General features: G+C 35.6%; 1 protein-coding gene across 1 annotated transcript; it reads left to right on the forward strand.

Moving 5' to 3' along the window:
* The first annotated feature begins 19,514 nt into the window (after nt 1-19,514).
* LOC149804174 (uncharacterized) lies at nt 19,515-23,488 on the forward strand. Its single transcript, XM_089951491.1, has 2 exons — nt 19,515-19,812; nt 21,084-23,488. Exons 1-2 carry the CDS (start codon nt 19,651-19,653, stop codon nt 21,687-21,689), a joined length of 768 nt encoding a protein of 255 aa, XP_089807617.1. The 5' UTR covers nt 19,515-19,650; the 3' UTR covers nt 21,690-23,488.
* The last annotated feature ends 739 nt before the right edge of the window (nt 23,489-24,227 follow it).

Here is a 24,227-nt window from a genome sequence, read left to right on the forward strand (position 1 = left end):
TCCAGATTCAATGTTGTATGATTACCAGACACGATGTAAAGACACTTGTACATCCAGATTCAATGTTGTATGATTTCCAGACCTGATGTAAAGGTACTGGTAAAGATACTGATATAAGTAGATTCAATATTATATGCTTTCGAGGCCTTATTTAAAGACAATGGTATAGAAAGTTACCAACATTCGGCGACAAAGAGCGTTCAAGAACACATTCAATGACTAATACACGCACAATACTGAAAAACAACGTGTCCTGGTTGTTGCTGATGTACTTGTAAGAATTACAATCACAATTCTAATTTTAGGAGTGTCTCATTACATAATCAAATGAACATAAAGCAGCTACACTTAAAGATTTTGCCTTTTGAACTTTTGTCATTTCTTTCACCTAGTGTGCCGTGTGCAAAGTGTACTATTTTACAGTCCGTTTTTCTTGTGAACGTTTTTCTAGCTGACTTTCTAGTTCAGCTCTATGTGGTTCGTCCGGCTTTACTAAAGTAACCTTGCAGTTACTTTGTTTTATTCCCACCTGCAATTTAATTTATAAAGACATCTTCAATTTAGCTAACAGTATTTCGTGAGGTTAAACAGGTTGATTGGAAGTTATCTTGCAAATATATTGGGAATAGTAGAAATGTGTTATTCGTGAGTTTTTGAACACTACTAATAAATAGCGTATATCTTACTTGGAGACAAATGTCGACTGAAAGGAAAAATATTATTAACACGATTAATCATGTAACATGAATCTCTACCATTACGGTTGCCTGCAAGTATGCTTTAGAAAAATAAATAATTGAAGTTTACAACTGGCCCACCGACAAGCATCTGTACTGAATAAACTGTAAAGTAATTATTCCTTGATTTTTTTTCTCGTCCAGTTTGTTTCTGACTTCCCTAATACCACACGGACATTTACCTGAGAAAATTGTTGCTAGAAATAGCATAGTCTCAGCAGAAGTGACCCGTGCAAGAACAACGTCTACATAACACAATGAATGAATACTTTATTTTCCCTTTTCGAGCACAGTAAATAAGTAATTGCGGAACAAAGGATTGTTAAACTTTCGTTTTAGAAAGCAAGCCAATGAAAAATGTGAAAATGGTAATAAATATTGCCGTTGCACTTGATGGTCTATCTCACCTCACGCTATGAAAGTATTGTTAACCATATGTACAATTCAGCATCTAACGAGTCAGTAAAACTGGTTACCACTACAAAGTCGTGTTCTGCACTCGTGCTTTAAGCAAAATCAAATAACGTTCTTTCATTCAAACACACACACACACGTGCGCCCGTGCGTGTGAATAAAAATCTACCAAAAGCACTAGCGTTAATTCTTCTCGATTGAAAAATTGATCTCTAAGTATAGCTACTTGATGGACAGGGTCAATACGTCTGACATCAAACTTTCTTCTCCATAAGTTATACTTCTACTTTCGCTGAATAAGTTAGATTGACCCTGTAACGTTTACGTGATCTTCAATTTGCAAATTGAGACAAATTTATATCTTTACTCACATCAGATGTTCCATCCTTAAACTCTATCTTGTCCTTTGATTCCTACTTCTTGCGATGATATCGTCGTGAAATGTGATATGTACATCTGCATCTCTTCTGAAATACTGGATTACATCTTTCTATATTTAAAATCAATAACTGTTATTTTAAAAAATTAAATTATGTATTGTTTTGTAAGACAACACTTTTTGGCCACATTGTCGTCTTCTAAACTTGTAACAAATTAAATGTTATCTCCTGAACCTGGCATTACTGGTTTCTCATTAATCTTATGAATTTGTTATACCACCGTCTGAAAGCTATCGAATTCTGTACATTATAGCTCTATGACATTATTCATGTTGTGTAGAAAACAAATAAAACTAAAAGGAACAAAAATATCTTTTGACAATCATCTTCATAATCTGATTGCTATGTATCATTTTGTACATGCTAAAATAATACACAAGGCTTTTGCTGGCTAGGTTATATTTTTGTTTGTGTTAATTTACTTTTCAATGTTTTCATTCTTGAAGATATATATGTTGAAAAAACATCGCATCCCTGACAGGAATTTACCCTGGTAATGAAAGAATATCGTATCACTAACAGCGATTTTACCCCTAAATGATAGACATCGTATCCTTAACAGGGAATCAACGCTGGTAATGAATGAACATCGTATCCCTAATAGGGAATTTACCCCTTAATGATAGAACATCGTATCCCTAATAGGGAACTAACGCTGGTAATGAAATAACATGGTATCCCTAACAGGGTATTAACGCTGGTAATGAAAGAATATCGTATCTCTAATAGGGAATTTACACCTTAATGATATACATCGTATCCTTAACAGGGAATTAACGCTGGTAATGAAAGAACATGGTATCCCTAATAGGGAATTTACAACTTAATGATAGAACATCGTATCCCTAACAGGGAAATAACCATGGTAATGAAGTACTTATTTTTAAAGATTGTAATTGGAAACTTGTAGGCGCTTTGTACCTGTAAGACGCACTGGGTATTAACAATAAAATGGACAGGCTTTCTGCAATTCCACGTGTATTGGACAAGGCCCAAATATGATAACTGTCAAACTGAATGCAAGAATAGCTACCTTTTCTTCTTTTGTTGTGCGCTTTCGCCGTGTAAAATATTATTTCGGTTATCGACTCAAGATTCTCCTAACATGCAATGTACTACTAGAAAGGCTTTATTCTCTTCGCTATTTACTTATTGCCAAATAAAGTTCAATGTAATACTACAAGGGCTTCGTTCCCTTTGCTATTTGTTTATTGCCAAAAATGTTCTTTTGACACAAAGTGTGGTTTTAAAAAAAAAATTAAAATGTCTAACTGATATACGATATACGCCTTTCTCTATGGACACCGATATATTTCCAGATGTGGCATTCTTCAACTGTTCAATATGTTTTGTTACATACATACATACATACATACATAGAAGTAGATTCTTTTGAGGATTGGTGCGGTACCTGGCAGAACATCTGAGCGCAGAATTCAAATTTCAACTTATACAAATGGGAAACAATTATGTAGCCATGGTAACTAATCTGATTAATTATTTAAGAGGTCAGGCTCACCCAACATTCACCTGTAGCTGTTCTTCAATAATGCTTGTATAGTTGTAGATACATTAGATAAATCAGTTAATTCAGGTGAACGATAGAGCAAAGACAGTGACAGACGGAGTTTATTTAGCGCCGCGCGCGCGCGTGTGTGTGTGTGCGTGTGTGCGCGTGTGTGTGTGAAACGTGGGTCTGATGTGGAAAAATATAGCCTGGAAATGTGATAACAGAGGCAAGACATTCGTGAAGCAGACCCAAAGATCATGAAATTCTTGCTGAGTTTAAGCCTGGAATGTTATGTCAAGCAATCATAAACGGCTTTTCTTTTCAAACGTGTTTTAGTTCGATAAGGTAGAATCTCAATCTGAAACTCTGAGTCAATGTTGTATGATTACCAGACAATGTTGTATGATTACCAGACAATGTTGTATGATTACCAGACACGATGTAAAGACACTTGTACATCCAGATTCAATGCTGTATGATTACCAGACACGATGTAAAGACACTTGTACATCCAGATTCAATGTTGTATGATTACCAGACACGATGTAAAGACACTTGTACATCCAGATTCAATGCTTATGATTACCAGACAAAATGTAAAGACACTTGTACATCCAGATTCAATGTTGTATGATTACTAGACACGATGTAAAGACACTTGCACGTGCAGATTCAATGTTGTATGATTACCAGACACGATGTAAAGACACTTGTACATCCAGATTCAATGTTGTATGATTACCAGACAAGATGTAAAGACACTTGTACATCCAGATTCAATGCTGTATGATTACCAGACAAGATGTAAAGACACTTGTACATCCAGAATCAACGTTGTATGATTACCAGAAACGATGTAAAGACACTTGTACGTGCAGATTCAACGTTGTATGATTACCAGACACGATGTAAAGACACTTGTACATCCAGATTCAATGTTGTATGATTACCAGACAAGATGTAAAGACACTTGTACATACAGATTCAATGCTATATGATTTCCTGGTCTGATGCGAAGACAATGATATAGAAAGGTTCAATGTTGTATGATTTCCAGACCTGATGTAAAGGTACTGGTAAAGATACTGATATAAGTAGATTCAATATTATATGCTTTCGAGGCCTTATTTAAAGACAGTGGTATAGAAATCTACCAATATTAGGTGCATGTGCTGACAACCAGCTCACCTTAGATAAAAGTACTGCAGTATCGCTATCTCTAGATAAAATGTGTTACAGGTGCCTTAAAGTTTTGATTTTGATTTGGCATTTTAAGGCACATAAGCAAATGAAGGTTAGTTAGTGCAAAGACAGTTAGAGAGTAAAGTCCCATAATACACTGGGGTAGTCCGCCTGGCTTAATACGATGAAATGATTAAATCGCGCACGCTTACGAGTACGAGTCCGACAAGTTAACCATTGAAACATCTAAAATATCTCTCAGGTACCAGGAAAAGGATCAAAATGGTATATGAAAAATACATACCAAGTCACGGACCGGGAAAATAATCAAAATATTTAATAAATATTATGAAAACTATATTCAAAGTCATATCAAATCTGTTTCAAGACATGAAAATCTTTATTAAATATTTTTGGCAAAGTTATGTTCAATCATAAATGAATATTTTTTTTAAAAAATCCGTAACGCAGCATCTCTCTCTCTCTCTCTCTCTCTCTTCAAGAAACAGCCCATATATGAAATTGATATGCAATAACAGTTGCAATGTGAGAAATTTCTTCCTGAAACAGTGCTGCTTGAAAACATTTGACAAGGTATCAAAATATATTTTAAAAAATACTCATAATAACAGCTTTTGAAAACACAAGCATTGACATGCTTACTGAATGATCTTATAATATAGAAAGTTTTGCCCTTTGATTGAATCTTACATATATGAATAAATAAACTATGTATATACAGGCTACCAATAAATTAATCAATTATGCACATCAAAATCTCGGACTATATTGGTCAAAGGTAAATGTAAGTTTACCCAGAGTCTGTGCGTCCTGTCATCCTGTATATTAATTTACTGTTGCACACGGGTTTCGATCCCGATTTGTAAGTCTACATTGTAATGCACGGATTAGTAAAAAAAATTGTCGTGTTCTGTCCACTGATCATCGAAGATCGACGTACTGTTGCTTAACATCTTATTTATGTTATTAATCGTTACATGGGAATGTCATATAGGAATACAATATTCCCTAGAATGGAAGGCACACTAGCTACACTATGCAAGATCACACATGAAGGCATATCAGCTACACTGTGCAAGGTCACACATGAAGGCATATCAGTTTCGCTTAGCAAGATCACATATGAAAGCATATCAGCTACACTTAGCAAGGTCACATATGAAGGCATATCAGCTACACTGTGCAAGGTCACATATGAAGGCATATCAGCTACACTTAGCAAGGTCACATATGAAGGCATAACAGCTACACTTAGCAAGATCACACATGAAGGCATATCAGCTACACTTAGCAAGATCACACATGAAGGCATATCAGTTACACTGTGCAAGCTCACATGTGAAGGCATATCAGCTACACTTAACAAGATCACACATGAAGGCATATCAGTTACGCTTAGCAAGGTCACATATGAAGGCATATCAGCTACACTGTGCAAGGTCACATATGAAGTCATATCAGCTACACTTAGCAAGATCACATATGAAGGCATGTCAGCTACACTTAGCAAGACCACACATGAAGGCATATCAGCTACACTGTGCAAGGTCACACATGAAGGCATATCAGCTACACTTAGCAAGGTCACATATGAAGGCATAACAGCTACACTTAGCAAGATCACACATGAAGGCATATCAGCTACACTTAGCAAGATCACACATGAAGGCATATCAGTTACACTGTGCAAGCTCACATGTGAAGGCATATCAGCTACACTTAACAAGATCACACATGAAGGCATATCAGTTACGCTTAGCAAGGTCACATATGAAGGCATATCAGCTACACTGTGCAAGGTCACATATGAAGTCATATCAGCTACACTTAGCAAGATCACATATGAAGGCATGTCAGCTACACTTAGCAAGACCACACATGAAGGCATATCAGCTACACTGTTCAAGGTCACACATGAAGGCATATCAGTTACACTTAGCAAGGTCACATATGAAGGCATATCAGCTACACTTAGCAAGGTCACATTATAAAGATGTTAGCTATGCTTAACAAGGACACATAAGAAAGCATATCTGCTAACAGGATCACACAGGAAAGCATATCAGCTACACTTAACAAGGTCACGTATGAAGGCATATCAGCTACACTTAGCAAGGTCACACATGAAGGCATATCAGCTACACTGTGCAAGGTCACATATGAAGTCATATCAGCTACACTTAGCAAGATCACACATGAAGGCATATCAGCTACACTTAACAAGGTCACATTATAAAGATGTTAGTTATGCTTAACAAGGACACATAAGAAAGCATATGTGCTAACAGGATCACAAAGGAAAGCATATCATCTACACTTAACAAGGTCACATATGAAAGTATATCTGCTACACTTAACAAGATCACATTAGAAACATGTTAGCTACACTTAGCAAGTTCACATGACAAGGAATGCCAACTAAACTTATCAAGGATGAGCAAGAAATTTTAACGGAAATGGTAACAACTTCAAGATAATCCAGCAGACATTTTCTTTACATGCTTTAATCTTAGTAAATATTCAAGATGGGAGTACATCCTGAATATAATTTGAAGAATGTTGTCCCTTTATTACTGACTAAAACACTAGCTTTTGATGGGTCATATAAGTGTACAGTTTACAACGTAACATACGTGTCATTGTTATACATTATTGTTGCCGATATACTGAATGCTAGAGGTACATATTAATGAAACAAATAAAACGCTGGAACAGCCTAATTAATCTGAAGAATTTAAAACTTTTTTAACCTTGTAATCTGGTTCAACAACAATGAAATTTTTAGGAAGAGTTGTAGAACCATTGTTGAAATTATGTTTTCAATACTAGTCGTTGACATAAAGTCACATAACAAGGTCTGTTCACATTCAACTGAGGATCGGGATTTGTTGATTCTTTAAAAAACCAGTATGGGGATGTCAGAGTGAACAAAAGAGAGCATTTTATTTCCAAATGGTATTTCCGTTATGGTGAACTTCAATCAAACTGGGTTACTTATTTTCAAAGTGAGGCTTGTTTGGGGCTGTTTTCGTATAATGAGCTTAATTAGGGCTGTTTCGAATGGTGATAATTAATTAGGGCTGTTTTCGAACGGGGAGGCTTAATTATGGCTGTATTCCAATGGTGAGGCATAATTAAGGCTGTTTCAAATGGGGAGACTTAATTAGGGCTATTTTCGAATGGTGAGGCTCAACTAGGATTATTATTGAAAGGCACCTTGGTAACTGCATTTGTACTTACTCTTCTACGCATATCAATTTTCAATTTACACACAATAAACCCAAATTTCTACTATCTTAACTGACTAGCCTAGTTAACAACCTTGGAATAATGCATTGAGGAACATTAACGCTACACGATGCCTATTTGTACTGGGTATTATTTATTATGCACAAAAGGGCCCAAGGTGTCTGAATGGACTAATGCGTTTGTCTCTGCGTCCCTGCAGATCACTGACATCTCACCTCGGTCCGCGAGGGTTCGAGTCTCAGACTCGGCCAAAGTGGATATGTGAGAGAGCTTGCTTTCTGTGGTCGGTGGTTCTTCCCGGGGTATTCTCGGGTTCTTCCTTCATAAAACATATTTGCCGCCACGCATAGCCTATCATGTGCTGAAAAATGGCATTAAACCAATAACACCCTTATTCTGTACGAAACCTGTTTGTTCTGAGTATCATTTATTCTACATTAGACCCATTTGTTAAGTACACAGGGATATGGAAGGGAACACATTCCAATTTCGCCCGTGACATAAAACCATTATTTTCAAGGAGAAATTTCATTTAACAAGAACTTTCTTAAACGCAGTTAGGTTCGCAACTTAACTAAATTTGATTATGCCAGTGTGGTTATCTCATTTCAATAATGCCATAGCACGCACATACAGATATAATCCCTAATTGCACCCTGAGACAAAATAAAATTCCATTCTTCGTTATATAGGTGTTCATCAGTCTAAAACGAAGAAAATAATATTACATTGTGAATTAAAAAATATATTTGTTTTTAAACGAAAGCAGTTTCAATGCCACAGTTTGCACGATGCCGAGCTCTCTAGTGGTGGCCAACGTTAGGATCCATTCTCCAGCCCAGACTTACGTCGCAATGATGTTTTGGCTTTGTATTTTTCTCCAAGGAAATATTAGTTATCCATCTAAATACAAATTACAGATTTGATCAGCTTACACACTATATTAGCCAACTAGCCGACAAATCAAGGAAAAGCATACCATCAATCAAAAAGACTGTTTTCTCCAGAGACGTTCCTCGGGTCAAAACTGTCATTAGGGGTACTTCCAATACTTCTACCCACATAGTTGGAGTGGTGGGTTCCGATTTGAAACCGAGACCTATGATGATCAAAACTGGTATAATGGCTGCTGTTGTTTGAAAAGCGGAGGGGAAGCTCGATGAAGGTCTTAGTCCTCCACGGAATCTGACTCAGAAGTGTTGGCGGTGTTCTGTAAGGGTTAATTTGCATATCCAAATAATTAAGATCAATACTTGTATATTTTTCATAAATTGTCTTCGCAGTTTGCATACTTTGTCGTTTATACTTCTTGTGTTCGTTTGACTGTCGAATTTCTAAATCCTTACTATATAAATGGTCGTCTACCATAACAGGTTCCCTAGATAAATAGTTCTTGTCCGACCGTCTGCTTCCCTTGCTTTTCCGGCCGTTTGTTACCATAGTGACTTTGTTCGAGATACCATTCTCCACGTGGTGCCCTGTGAACTTCTCATTGGAATCTTTCTTCTGGGTTTGACGAAAAGTCCAGTTCAATGAGTCTGGCTTTTCAAACTGCAATAAAGACAAACAATAAAACAAATTTGAAAGAGCCGATTGCAATTATTAAATATTCATTTCCAGTGTGTGTGTGTGTGTGTGTGTGTGTGTGTGAGAGAGAGAGAGAGAGAGAATTCGTTGTCCTGGAATTACTTTTTTAATCAATGTATAACTATGCTGTGACCTCTGACCAGACCAGTGTGTGTGTGTGTGTGTGAGAGAGAGAGAGAGAGAGGGTATACATTGTCCTGGAATTACTTTTTTAATCAATGTATAACTATGTTGTGAACTCGGACCAGACTGGGTCAGTAGGTCTTTTTTGCAAGAGTGTGTCAATAGGTCTTTTTAAGAAAAGACAGATTTTGTCCATTTGAACAGCTATAATTAAAGAAGTTGCAAAAACCAAATTTGTACATTTTGCAACACCAAGACTACTTTATATCAACTTTGAAAATTGAAATTTTTATCTACCTTACTTTTCAGTTGTAACTTGCTAATGCAAAGTTTGGTTTCCGTTACGTATCCAGAATCTTGTCTGGATAATTGACATATTGTACATTAGGACAAGCAGCACCAATAAGCTTAGATTTCACTTAGTTACGTTAATGAAGAAACACTCCTAGATAAACATACAAATTTTTATAGAACGGCAAACACTTTGTAGCTAGGACATGCAAAACTGCGTTTTCTCTTACTTCTATCTTTACTAGTGGAATCTGCAGGATTGGAAAAGAAAGACGTATTAGTGCTTCCTTGTGTGTACATTTTTTTAATTTTAGAATGGTTCCAAAAATTGTTTCCTGTGACAATCGCGACGCCAAAACGCTTTCCAAAAGTCTCCATATGTATGTATGAGATACACATCTAAATAATGAGATAATATCTCAAGAATGAGATAGGCATGTAAATAATGAGATACACATCTAAATAATGAGATAATATCTCAAGAATGAGATACACATCTAAATAATGAGATACACATCTGAATAAATGAGATAATATCTCAAGAATGAGATACTCATCTCAAGAACTTAATTTATTTTATTTGCGTCTTTCGATATTGTCAGTGTATTGAGAAAAAAAGATTTGCTTTAACTTCGCGACAGCAGATAGTTATTGATAAGACAGTACATACCAATGCTTTAAGTTTGGATTCATTCTTGGTGATCACGTCATCTCCATGATCCGGCGTAAGAGGTGCCACAACCACACGGCAAATATTTCCCTCCATCATGTTATGGCTTACTTCTTTCTGCCATGTTTCAATGAACTTTCTTTTGCTGCTGCTCAGCATGGTTGAGAATTGCTTTTAACGGGCTATTGTATCTGGTTTTAGAATCCCCTTTAAGGGGCTGTGGTATCTGGTTAAGAATCCCTTTAAGAGGCTGTCGTATCTGATTGAGAATCCACTTTAAGGGCTGTCGTATCTGGTTGAGAATCCCCTTTAATGGGTTGTCGCATATGGTTGAGAATCCCCTTTAAGGGGCTGTCGTATCTGGTTGAGAATCCTCTACAAGGGGCTATCGTATCTGGTTGAGAAGGCTGTCGTATCTGGTTGAGAAGCCCCTTTAAGGGGCTGTCGTATTTGGTTAATATTCCATTTGAGAGGCTGTTGTCTCTGGTTGAGAATCCCCTTTAATGGGCTGTTGTATCTGGTTGAGAATCTCCTACAAGGGGCTGTGGTATCTGGTTGAGAATCCCCTACAAGGGGCTGTCGTATCTGGTTGAGAAGGCTGTTGTATCTGGTTCAGAAGCCTCTTTGAGGGACCGTGGTATCTAGCTTACTAGATGGCAGCAACTTGAAAGGTTCGAGCATTAACACATTATGGCTTACAGTAAAACTTGTCACTGCACTCTGCGAATATTGTTAAATCCAGTGTATTGTTCAATAGGGGCACGTGTGGATGAAACGTAAGCAATAAAGAAAAACAAAAGGTTGGAACGGATCTTGTGTGACGCTCTACAATATCTGTGTTGTTGGATTGAATTCTTAAAATCGCAAATCAGATCGACAATATTCTACCAAATGGAACTATCACGGCATCAGGGGACACTAAGACCAAGTACATGCCCTGTGGGACTTTTGTCCTGACAGTTACCAATACACAAGACATGTCGAATCTGTGCTTATGGTTATCTTGACTTTTGTGCTTATGGTTATTTTGACTTCTGTGCTTATGGTTATCTTGATTTCTGTGCTTATGGTTATCTTATCTTGACTTCTGTGCTTATGGTTATCTTGACTTCTGTGCTTATAGTTATTTTGACTTCTGTGCTTATGGTTATCTTGACTTCTGTGCTTATGGTTATTTTGACTTCTGTGATTATGATTATCTTGACTTCTGTGCTTATGGTTATCTTGACTTCTGTGCTTATGGTTATCTTGACTTCTGTGCTTATGGTTATTTTTACTTCTGTGCTTATGGTTATTTTGATAGAGTTATCAGGATATCGGTACACTTGAAAAAGTATGTCTCCATTTGCAAACGTTGAAATATTTGGTGTAAATATATGCTTGCTATTTATCAATCCACACACTTGTGCACTTTCTGAGTTCCATTCTGTTTCATATCAAGATTGAAAGGAAGTAAGCTCTTGCTCGGTGACCAGTATTTGGTTATGTTCCCAATGTTAGAGTCAGCAGACATGGTGGAGTCAGCAGACATGTTGGAGCCAGCAGACATGTTGGAGTCAGCAGACATGCTGGAGTCAGCAGACATATAATAGATGTTAGGTGTATGGGAATTGAATTGTCTGTAACCATTATGTTTAGAAAATGACAAACCATCGCAATGTGCGACATTTATGAAAGTTTCACGAATACAGTTATTATGGCCATTCTTACATTAAAAAGTAAATCTGGAATTTTAGAAAAATTTTAAGATTAGATCACCATTTTCAAAATTTAACAGAACGAGTGTAACACCAATATACAAAATGTGCTTATAAATTATATCTGAAAATAATAAGCATTCGTAAATGCTTTCAATATGGTTTTCTGGCATTCATAATGATTGATACTCCAGGACTATAATTTTCATTTTCCATATTCATATTCAATTTTCATTTTCCATATTCATATTCAATTTTCATTTTCTGTATGATTAAAACTTCAAATTACATCGGGTTTCGACATATTTTATTGGCATTAGAATGATCTTATGGGAAAATGAGCATGAAGTTCTTCAACTTAGTTTAAAAAAAACTTCCCCTTACCCTTTTATATTTCTAAATCTCATGTACTTTATTCCTTCAGAGCGATGAGAACATCAAAAATCACTCTTTAAATTTTTTTTACTGAAGCAGCTAAACTGCAATATATTTTCCAAATAAATCTTACTTTTAGAATGACACAGCAGGTTTGCATTAGTATCGCCAGACTGAACACGGTCGCGGCATGTACAATGTTTGGTAGAATTCTCAATGTATGCTGTTTGTGACGTTTCACATTTCCAGACACTTCTGTGGTCAATAATAGACTGCCAGTTGCGTCAGTTTCAAATACGGGATCAGATGCACAGTTAAAATATCAGTGATGTCTAGACTGAAGTGGGGTTCTTGCTATTAATTTGTAATCATAGCAAAATTTAAGTGACGTTATGCTTATTTGCCAACAAATCCGATCCGATAATTTTGGAATATTATTAAGAATTAAAGCCTAAATTATTTCAATCGGTATCGATCCTTTGTGACAGTAATAGATTAGGCCAAAGATGTGTCGTTTTATTGTCATAGATTAGAAAGACTACAGTGCTTGAAAAACTTAAGGTACACAATATTGAATTAAAAACAAATTTGAAACGAAAGAAAAACAAATGATTTCGAAAAAGCCTGATTGGAGTTGATGATGAACGATGTATTCGGGAAGCAGACGGAAAGATCTCCATAATGGAACAACAACTTAAATATATACAGATGAAATGCATGTCGAATATAAGGCAATTATTTACGATGGAAACAGACGACCGCCCACCCCAAATTTACCAACATATATAAATAAGAATAGAATAGTTCATTTTTCGGCCACTTTCGTTTTTCCAGACAATAATATAGTTTTCTCGCTTGAACATAAATTCACCGAATGATATGATATTTGTTTGATTTCACGATAAGCCGGTTCCACGTCTTCAAAATTCGTAGGGAATTAAATTCAGGTCTGCTAAAATTTGCAATGGTCTTATATAAACTGTAATAATAATAATAATAATGATGATTTTTATTTGTCCATTGTGACATAATTCGCTAGAGGCAAGTTTACACATGACCCTGCAATTAAAACAAATATACACGTAACTAGTAAAACATAACAAATATACACGTAACTAGTAAAACATAACATATATACACGTAACTAGTAAAACATAACAAATATACAGGAAACTAGTAAAACATAACAAATATACACGTAACTAGTAAAACATAACAAATATACAGGTAACTAGTACAAAGCTATGTAAACTATTCCATCAGACTATATCGGACTAAGCTATGTAAACTATTCCATTAGACTATATCGGACTAAGCTATAGAAACTATTCCATTAGACTATATTGGACTAAGCTATGTAAACTATTCCATCAGACCATATCAGAATAAGCTCTGGAAAATATTCCGTTAGACTGTTTCGGGGTAAGCTATGGAAACTATTCCATCAGACTATATCGGACTAAGCCATGTAAACTATTCCATCAAACTATATCGGAGCAAGCTATATAAACTATTCCATTAGACTATATCGGACAAAGCTATGTAAACTATTCCATTAGACTGTATCGGACTAAGTTATGGAAACTATTCCATTAGACTATATCGGAGTAAGCTATGTAAACTATTCCATCAAACTGTATCGCACTAAGCAATGTAAACAATTCCATTAGACTGCATCGGACTAAGCTATGTAAACAATTCCATCAGACTAGATCGGACTAAGCTAAGTAAACAATTCCATCAGACTATATCGGACTATGCTATGTAAACAGTTCCATCAGACTCTATCCGTCTAAGCTATGTAAGCAATTCCATCAGACTGTATCGGACTAGGCTATGGAAATTATTCCATTAGACTGTATCGGAGTAAGCTATGTAAACTATTCCATTAGACTGTATCGGACTAAGCTATGCAAACCATTCCATTAGACTATATCGGAGTAAGCTATGTAAACTATTCCATCAGACTATATCGAGCAAAGCTATGCAAACTATTCCATTATACTATATCGGACTAAGTTATGGAAACTTTTTCATCCGACTATATCGGACTAAGCTATGTAAACAATTCCATCAGACTGTATCGGAGTAAGCTATGTAAACTGTTCCACCAGACTATATCGGAGAAAGCTATGTAAACTATTCCATTATACTATATCAGACTAAGCTATGTAAACTATTCCATTAGACTATATCGGACAAATCTATGTAAACAATTCCATCAGACTGTACGAGAGTAAGCTATGTAAACTATTCCATTACACTGTATCGGAGTAAGCTATGTAAACTATTCCATCAGACTATATCAAACTAAGCTATGTAACCTATTCCATTAGGCTATATCTGAGTAAGCAATGTAAACTGTTCCATTAGACTGTATCGGACTAAGCTATGTAAACAAATCCATCAGACTGTATCGGAGTAAGCTATGTAAACAATTCCATTAGACTATATCGAACTAGGCTATGTAAACTATTCGATCAGACTGATTCGGACTAATCTATGTAAACTATTCCATCAGAGTATATAATACTAAGCTATTCAAACTATTCCATTAGACTATGTCAGAGTAAGCTATGTAAGTTAATACATTAGACGATATCGAATGTAAACCATTCGATTAGAGTATATCGGACTAAGCTATGTAAACTATTCCATTAGACTGTATCGGAGTAAGCTATGTAAATTATTTCATCAGACTGTATCGGAGTAAGCTATGTCAACTATTCCATCAGACTGTATCGAACAAAGCTATGTAAACTATTCCATCAGACTATATCGAACAAAGCTATGTAAACTATTCCATCAGACTGTATCGAACAAAGCTATGTAAACTATTCCATCAGACTATATCTGACTAAGTTATGGAAACTGTTCCATCCGACTATATCGGAGTGAACTATGTAATCTAATTAGACTGTATCGGACTAAGCTATGTAAACAATTCCATCAGACTGTATCAGAGTAAGCTATGTAAACTGTCCCATCAAACTATATCGGAGTAATCTATGTAAACTATTACATCAGACTATATCAAACTAAGCTATATAAAATATTCTGTTAGACTATCGGAGTAAGCTCTGTATACTGTTCATTTAGACTGTTTTGGAGTAAGCTACGTAAACTATTCCATTAGACTGTATCGGACGAAGCTATATGAACAATTGCATCAGGCTGTATCGGAGTAAGCTATGTAAACTATTCCATCAGACTGTATCAGACTAAGCTATTTAAACTATTCCATTAGACTGTTTTGGAGTAAGCAATGTAAATGGTTCAATTAGACTATATCGGACTAAGTTATGTAAACTATTCCATTAGACTTTATCGGACTAAGTTATGTAAACTAATCCATTAGACTGTATCGGACTAAGCTATTTAAACTATTCCATCAAACTGTATCGGAGTGAACTATTTAAACAATTCCATCAGATTATATCTAACTAAGCTATGGAAACTATTCCATCAGACTATATCGGACTAAGCTATGTAAACTATTCCATTAGACTCTGTCGGAGTAAGCTATGTAAAGAATTCCATCAAATTGTATCGGAGCGAGCTATGTAAACAATTTCATCAGACACTATCGAACTAAGCCATGTAAACTATTCCATTAGACTATATCTGACTAAGCTATGTAAAGAATTCCATCAAACTGTATCGGACTAAGCAATGTAAACTATTCCATCAAAATATATCAGAGTAAGCTATGTAAACAATTCCATCAGACTGTATCGGTGTAAGCTATGTAAACTATTCCATTAGACTATATCGAACTAAGCTATGTAAACTATTCCATTAGACTATATCTGACTAAGCTATGTAAAGAATTCCATCAGACTGTATCAGAGTAAGCCATATAAACAATTCCATCAGATCATATCGGACTAAGCTATGTAAACTGTTCCATCAGACTATATCGGACTAAGCTATGTAAATAATTCCATCAGGCTATGTCGGACTAAGCTATGTAAACTATTCTAATAGACTTTATCGGAGTAAGCTATCTAAACTATTTCATCAGACTATATCGGAGTAAGCTATGTTAACTGTTCCATCAGACTGTATCGGAGTAAGCTATGTAATCTATTCCATTAGACTGTATTGGAGTAAGCTATGTAAACAATTGCGTTAGACTGTATCAGAATAAGCTATGTAAACTATTCCATTAAACTGTATCGGAGTAAGCTATGTAAAGAATTGCGTTAGACTGTATCAGAATAAGCTATGTAAACAATTCCATCAGACTAAATCGGACTAATCTATGTAAACAATTCCATCAGACTATATAGGACTAAGCTATGGAAACTATTCCAACAGACTGTATATGAGTAAGCTATGTAAACTGTTCCAACAGACTATATCGGAGTAAGCTATGTAAACTATTCCATTGGACTGTATAGGAGTAAGCTATGTAAACTGTTCCATTCTTCTATATCGGAGTAAGCAATGTAAATTGATCCATTGTTCTATATCGGAGTAATCAATGTAATTTGTTCCATTCTTCTATATCGGACTAAGCTATGTAAACTATTCCATTAGACTATATCGGAGTAAGCAATGTAATTTGTTCCATTCTTCTATATCGGAGTAAGCTATGTAAACTATTCCATCAGACTATATTCGGAGTAAGCTATGTAAACTATTCCATCACAATAAACGAGTAAGCTATGTAAACACTTCCATCAGACTTTATCGGACTAAACTATGTAAACTGTTCCATTCTTCTATATCGGAGTAAGCAATGTAAATTGTTCCATTCTTCTATATCGGAGTAAGCTATGTAAACCATTCCATCAAACTGTATCAGAGTAAGCTATGTAAACTATTCCATTAGACTACATCAGAGTAAGCTATGTAAACTATTCCATCAAACTGTATCAGAGTAAGCTATGCAAACTATTCCATTAGACTACATCAGAGTAAGCTATGTAAACTATTCCATGTGACTATATCGGAGTAAGCTATGTAAACTATTCCATCAAACTGTATCAGAGTAAGCTATGGAAACTATTCCATTAGACTATATCGGAGTAAGCTATGTAAACTATTCCATCAAACTGTATCAGAGTAAGCTATGGAAACTATTCCATTAGACTGTATCGGAGTAAGCTATGTAAACCATTCCATCAAACTGTATCAGAGTAAGCTATGGAAACTATTCCATTAGACTATATCGGAGTAAGCTATGTAAACCATTCCATCAAACTGTATCAGAGTAAGCTATGTAAACTATTCCATCACAATAAATCGAGTAAGCTATGTAAGCTATTCCATTTTTCTATATCGGAGTAAGCTACGTAAACTAATGCATCAGACTATAGCGGAATAAGCTATGTACTTTTAAAAGTTTCACTGTTTGCACCATCTGCGTCTAATTATCACTCTCTAGATTTGGCTACCTGCTTTGCTGTGCATATCATTCCGTACATTTGGTTGCCTGTTGTGCTGAGCAATAAGAATACAATAAGTTTTGTGTAAATTTAAGCAAAGTTTATTGTCATACACCCATTGCATAGTAAATTGTAAATCTTCCTTTAGTTTGCTATCAACAATGCTACCATCCTTCTCACTAACATATTGTGATGTACTATATTCAAACAAAGACACTGAAAAATGTTTTAAACATTTTGGAAAATCATTTGAGTATAAAATGAAAAGTGGAGACCTACAATTGATTCATCGATTACTACAATGGTTATTTGCTTTTTCTCCAACTTGTACCTTGCAATTTACTTCTGATATTCAGTGAAAATCAGAACAATCCAGTAAGAGTGTTGTAACATTACACGCCGATAAGTTAGGTAGTATAAATTTATAATTCACAGTATTAAAGAAATCTTTACGTAGGTCTTACAATAAACTAATGTTGATTTCCCGTTTTCAATATTCTTTAATCAGAGATCCATCAAACCAGCCAGTGATGTCTCGCAGGATTGCTTTGAAACATGACTGACAGGAGGTAATAAAAAAGTCATAAAATCTATTAAACAATATGTATATATTTTTCTATGTATAAACTGATACAGATCTATAAATTGTTCTATATAGCTGTTCAATGTCTGATACCGGAGTGACAGATAAAATGGAATGTTATGATTATATACAACAGTTCATGCGCTATGACCATTTTGGGACCCATTGTTTATTATCACCAGCTTGACCCTCACCTTTCGAAGTTTGAAAATTTTTGATAAAAACTTATTTGGTCACACTGTTCCTACTATGTTTCTACTGACCATATTTCAAGGTCGATACTTAATATTTTCAACTGTTCCTGACTCAAAAAGTGGGACTGTGTTTTTTCCGGAGCACTACGTTAGTTTAGTCCGTTAATTATACTCTTTTATGCAGACTTATTTACAAATGGCGTGTAAGATTTAATTTAATCTAAATATTTTTTCTGCATTATTTGTTCCGTTTATAGAGATCAATTCAGTTCGGAACCCGTTTATAGTCTAAGATGTAAGTACTTCTGAAAGTTGACCTTTTGAGCCCTGGAGGCGGTTCATTACATGTCACACAATATAGGACCCAAGGAAAAGAATCGTGACATTTGAATAAACTTTTTTGAAGATCCCAGTATATGTTTTGTTGGATGATACGTAAGACTGATAAAGAAAGTTTACATATGTTGGATGTTTGTTGACTCCAACAAGTGTGGGATTACCAAATCTAGGTAACTCAGCAAGAGATGTTTCCCTTTTGCTATTGACGAGGAGACCGCGCGAAAGGTATATAAATGCCCGTATTGATGAAGAGTACAAACAATTAGCGTGACAAAGTTTTCATGTTTATAAGATGGAGACGTATTTCTTTCCGAAAAATAATACATCGCTAAAAGTACCATATGGTTGTACAAGTCTTGTGTGTTGATACTTGTAAGCATAAAAATGCCATATGGTTGGACAAGTCTTGTGTGTTGATACTTGTAAGCATAAAGATGCCATATGGTTGGACAAGTCTTGTGTTGTTGCTTGACAGCAAAAACTATCCAGTGCACACAGGGCATGCACTTTTGTATAATGTCGTCTGGTGCCGTGACATTTCCATTTGGTCAAATAGTGTCGACCTAATTGGCGATAATCTGCTTTATTTTCAGGAGTTTAACCCAGCCGTACAAGACCCGTTCCACTACATTGTTTTCCTTTATAGCCTAGCAGATATTGTTTCACGCCTCTATACAATGGTATTAACAACATGGCCAAATTGGAATGACAAATTTTACTGTAAGCCGTTGTTTGGTAATGCTCGAACCTTTCCAGCTGCTGTCACGGAGTAAACTAGATACCACGGCCCCTTAAAGGGGATTCTCAACCAGATACCTCAGCCCCTCAAAGGGGATTCTCAAAAAATGCTGAGCAGTAGCAAAAAAAAGTTCATCGAAACATGGCAGAAAGAAGTAAGCCAGTACATGAAGGAGGGAAATATTTGCCGTGTGGTTGTGGCACCTGTTACGCCGGATAATGGAGACGATGCTGTGATCACCAAAAATGAATCCAAACTTAAAGCACTGGTATGTATTGCCTTATCAATACCTGTCTAATGCCATGAAGTCAAAGCAAACTATCTTTGTTTCCTTTTACAGACCACATGGTATGATAAAATGAAAATAAAGTAAGTTCTTGAGATGTGTGTCTTAAACAAGTACATAGACATAATGAAGCACTAACACGTGATTTCTCTTTCCAAGCCATCCAGTTCCACTAATAGCGATATCAATTAGAGAGATAAGATGCAATTTTGTATGTCTTAGAGTTTCATATATTTTTACTATGTGTGTGTGAGTGTGTGTGTGTGTGTGTGTGATTTCGATTTTTAACGTAGCTTTAACAATTTTCAGACATCGCTACAATGTCTGCAGTGTGGCAGTTTAAAGTGATGTCTAGCACTGGGGCGTCATGCCGCAGACATGTAGCATGATGTCCCACCCAGTCACATTATCCTGACACCAGGCCGAGCAGTCCTAACACTAACCTCTTAATGCTGAGCGCCAACCGAGGCAGCTGTTAGTACCATTTTTGTAAGTCTTTGGTATGACTTGGCCGGGGATCGAACCCACGACCTCCCGCATCCGACGCGGACGCTCTAACCACTGGGCCAAAATTATCTTTTTATTATAATTATCTTTCTATTATAATTATCTTTGTAATATAAATATCGACAAGTTGTTTTTTTATATCAATCTACTCAGTCTAAACAATGGAACCTTAGCTTAACATGGGCCGCTTGTCAAAACAACCAGTAGCTGATTAGTACAGATTCTCCACAAATATCGAAATTTCACAGGCAATCTTTATGTATCTTGAAAAGTGTTTGCACGATTCACGAAATGCAAACTCCTTAATTACAAGTTAGCTAACGGAAACCAAACACTTCAATGACATGTTAGATTCCGAAAGAATAAAAAAGGTGGACAGAAATTCCAACCTCCGAGGTTGACTTGCTCATTGCAAATCTGTAACGGTCGTATAGCCTTTACTGATTTGCTTATCACAACTTCTTTATTGGATTATCGATGTTGAAAGAAACAAAAGATGCTCAGTCATTTCCTAATATAACCCGACTAACCTAATATAGCTTAGTCGCTTTTGTCTCATCGAAATTATATTAGTATCGATGGAAAAGTGATTTCTGAGAGAACTGCTGATCAGTGGTGGTGCGAGATGTACGCAATTCTTTTGGACCGTGTCCACTATTTCCTTGTCGCTGTCTTATACATTGCAAATAAATTAGTAATAACCGAAATAGACTTTCTAAACTGTGAATATTGGTAAATCGTTTCAGTTTGAAAAACCAGATACATTCAATGGGACTCTTCGTCCAACTCAAAAGAAAGATCCCCAGGTTAAGCTCCCCTATTTCAATGTATCCGACACAGGGCAGAATTTGGAGAAGGTTCTCCCTGACTACATCACTATGGAAACAAATGGTCGGAAAAGCAATGGAAGCAGACGACAGCATTCTGGAGAAAGACGGTCGAGCAAACAATATTCATCTGGGGAGCCTGTTATTGTAGACGACCATTTCGATACTAAAGCCATTCAGAAGTCAAAAGAAAACAAGAAGTATAAACGAAAAAGTACCAAAACTGCTAAGGAAATTTATGAAAAGTACGCAAGTATTGACCCTAATTACATGGATACACAACTGAACCATCACAGAACACCGCCAACACTTTTGAGTCAGATTCCGTGGAGGACTAAGACATTCCTCGAACTTCCCTTCCGCTTTTCCAACAGGAGCAGTCACTACGCCGGTATAGATCCGCATATGTCTGGGATTCAAATCGGACTTCATAGGTCCAAATCTTTTAGTAGAAGAATTGGAAGCATCCCTAGTGATAGTAATGACCCGAGGCCCGTCTCTGGAGAAAAGAGTTTTTTCGAATGATGGCATGTTTTTCCTTGATTTGGTGACTGTTTGGTAAATAACAAGTGAAACAGACCAGGTGAGTGCTCTTGTGATTTGTATTATGATGGATAACTAATATTTACATGGAGAAAAATACAAACCCAACACATCAAGGTGGCTTAAGTTTTGGCTTGAGAAAGGATCTTAACGTTGGAAAGTACCAGAGAGCGAGGCATAGTGCAAACTGTTGTTTTAAAGCTGCATTCGTTATTTTTGCCAACTGACGAAGGCTTGCATGTCGAAGAAGGGAACCTTATTTCGTCTCAGTGAGCAGTCAAAGATAATATCAGTATTCCAATGCTTTGACATAATCACATCAGCTGTATCAAATCCGATAAAGCTTCGTACGTAATTAAAGTTGATAAAGTTTTTGCTAAAAACAACTTTTCTCTGAAGATATGAATGGCTTTATAAAGCAGGCAACCTGGAAATGTTGTTTCTTTCATATCCCAGTGTACTATAAGATTCACGTCGCAAAAATAGGTCTTGTTCAGAATAAGTTATTATCAGCGTATTTATTTTCAAGGTTGCCAGTTTATTAGACTACTCATTTAAGATGACATAAATTTGGTTTTATGAAGTGTAGAGGTTAATTTAAATACAAGAGTAATTACCAAGTTGATGACCATTCCTTTTATAGTGATTGCCAATACCAAAACAGCCCTAGTTAATCCTGGCCTTACCAAAGCAGTCCTATCCAATAATGGCTATACCAAAACAGTCATAATGAATCTTGACTGTACCAAAAGCAGCCCTAAAAAAGCTCACTATACCCAAATAGCCATAATCAATTCTGGATTCACCAAAACAGCCCTAACCGTGCACAGTGAAACGAAACACAACTAACCAAACACGCAACACCAAAACAGCCCTAACTATGCCAAACTACATCAAAACAGCCGTAACTATGCCAAACTACACCAAAACAGCCCTAACTATGCCTCACTACACCAAAACAGCCCTAACTATGCCTCACTACACCAAAACAGCCTAACTATGCCTCACTACACCAAAATAACCATAATCAAGCTCGTAATACCAAAAATAACCTAATTAAGCCTTGCTATTACAATCAGAAGCCCAGTAGCATTGCAAATCACCATAATGGAAATACCTTAATGAAGAAACTGCACTCTTTCGTTTCCATGGAAATCTGAAAACCTGGGTTTGTAAGAACCAACCGTCTGTTGAGCCTCATTAGAATGTGAATAAGACAGTATCTTGGAAGATTACTGCCATATTTATATGACGTGTTTCATATCTCATTAGTGGGTAAGACTGAAAACGTAATTGGATAAGCTCGTATACTTTTTCTAAGAATTTATTTTTGTCAAAGTACGATTGTTAAAAATAAAAATTATTCAAAATTATTGAATTAATCCAGTATAGATTTGTATTATATCAATTAATATAGCACTGACTTTCATCATATCGGCACAAGCTCTGTGTTAATTGACCCTTCAGTCAGATTATGTTTGAAAGTATACGTTTGTAATTGTGTGACCATATTAAAGATATTGTTATAATCTTTTCCCAAAGAGAAGCCATTTTACAAATTAAATTTAGTATGTATTCGCATTTGGAATATTTAATAACATTCCATCATGATTCTTGTAGAAGGAAACGGCCGTTGGGTTAACAGCATGTTGTGGCCATTTTGATGGGTTAACCGGATGTTGTGGCCATTTTGATGGGTTAACCGGATGTTGCTGCCATTTTGATGGGTTAACCGGATGTTGTTGTCATTTCCGTCACAGTTTCTTGTTCTTCCTTATAAATCGTAGCCGATATGCCTTCCTATGTAGCTGCTTATAATAATAATAATAATAATAATAACAACAATAGTACTACTACTACTAATAATAATAATAACAATGACAACAACAACAAAATAAAATAATAATAATAATAATAATAATAACAATAATAATGATATGAACATGGGCATATTAAAACGTTACATAAAGTTTTTCTAAGGAACTAAATAACAGCTGTTACCCTGGCTCTTGGACATTTAGTGTGAGATGGCAAAGTTATAACACCATCTTGTCGGCTTAAGATACAGATAAATACAACAAAATTACATGGGATGTGGATTCAGTAAATAGTATTTTGGATACCTGACAAAAAATAACATGGAATAAACATCGGATAAGTTTTAAGAAAGTAAAAAATAAATGCCACCATATATTGTTTTCTATAACACTTACCTTGTCACATTTTGTTCGAAAGATTTTCATCTAAATATATTAATTAGTTAAATAACATATGCATAAATTAATTTGAAAATATGATAATCAATACCGTCTAATTCTGAGGATCTGTATTTTAAAAACAACGGGACATATATATATGAAAAAATAATCTGTCCATATATATATATATATATATATATATATATATATATATATATATATATATATATATATATATATATATATATATATATGTCGTCCATAATCCAATGGACTGTACACAATATTATGAGAATTCATACTTGTTATTCCCCAAAAATGT

The sequence above is a fragment of the Sinohyriopsis cumingii genome, chromosome 3 (assembly GCF_028554795.1).
Source record: "Sinohyriopsis cumingii isolate HCF-2022 chromosome 3, ASM2855479v2, whole genome shotgun sequence".
Taxonomy (NCBI): domain Eukaryota; kingdom Metazoa; phylum Mollusca; class Bivalvia; order Unionida; family Unionidae; genus Sinohyriopsis; species Sinohyriopsis cumingii.

Bases quoted from the DNA above. Each gene is read 5' to 3' on its own strand.
- LOC149804174 (XM_089951491.1), top strand. From the start codon at position 19,651: ATGCTGAGCAGTAGCAAAAAAAAGTTCATCGAAACATGGCAGAAAGAA. The intron at 19,813-21,083 runs GTATGTATTGCC...AAATCGTTTCAG, and splicing joins AATCCAAACTTAAAGCACTG to TTTGAAAAACCAGATACATT.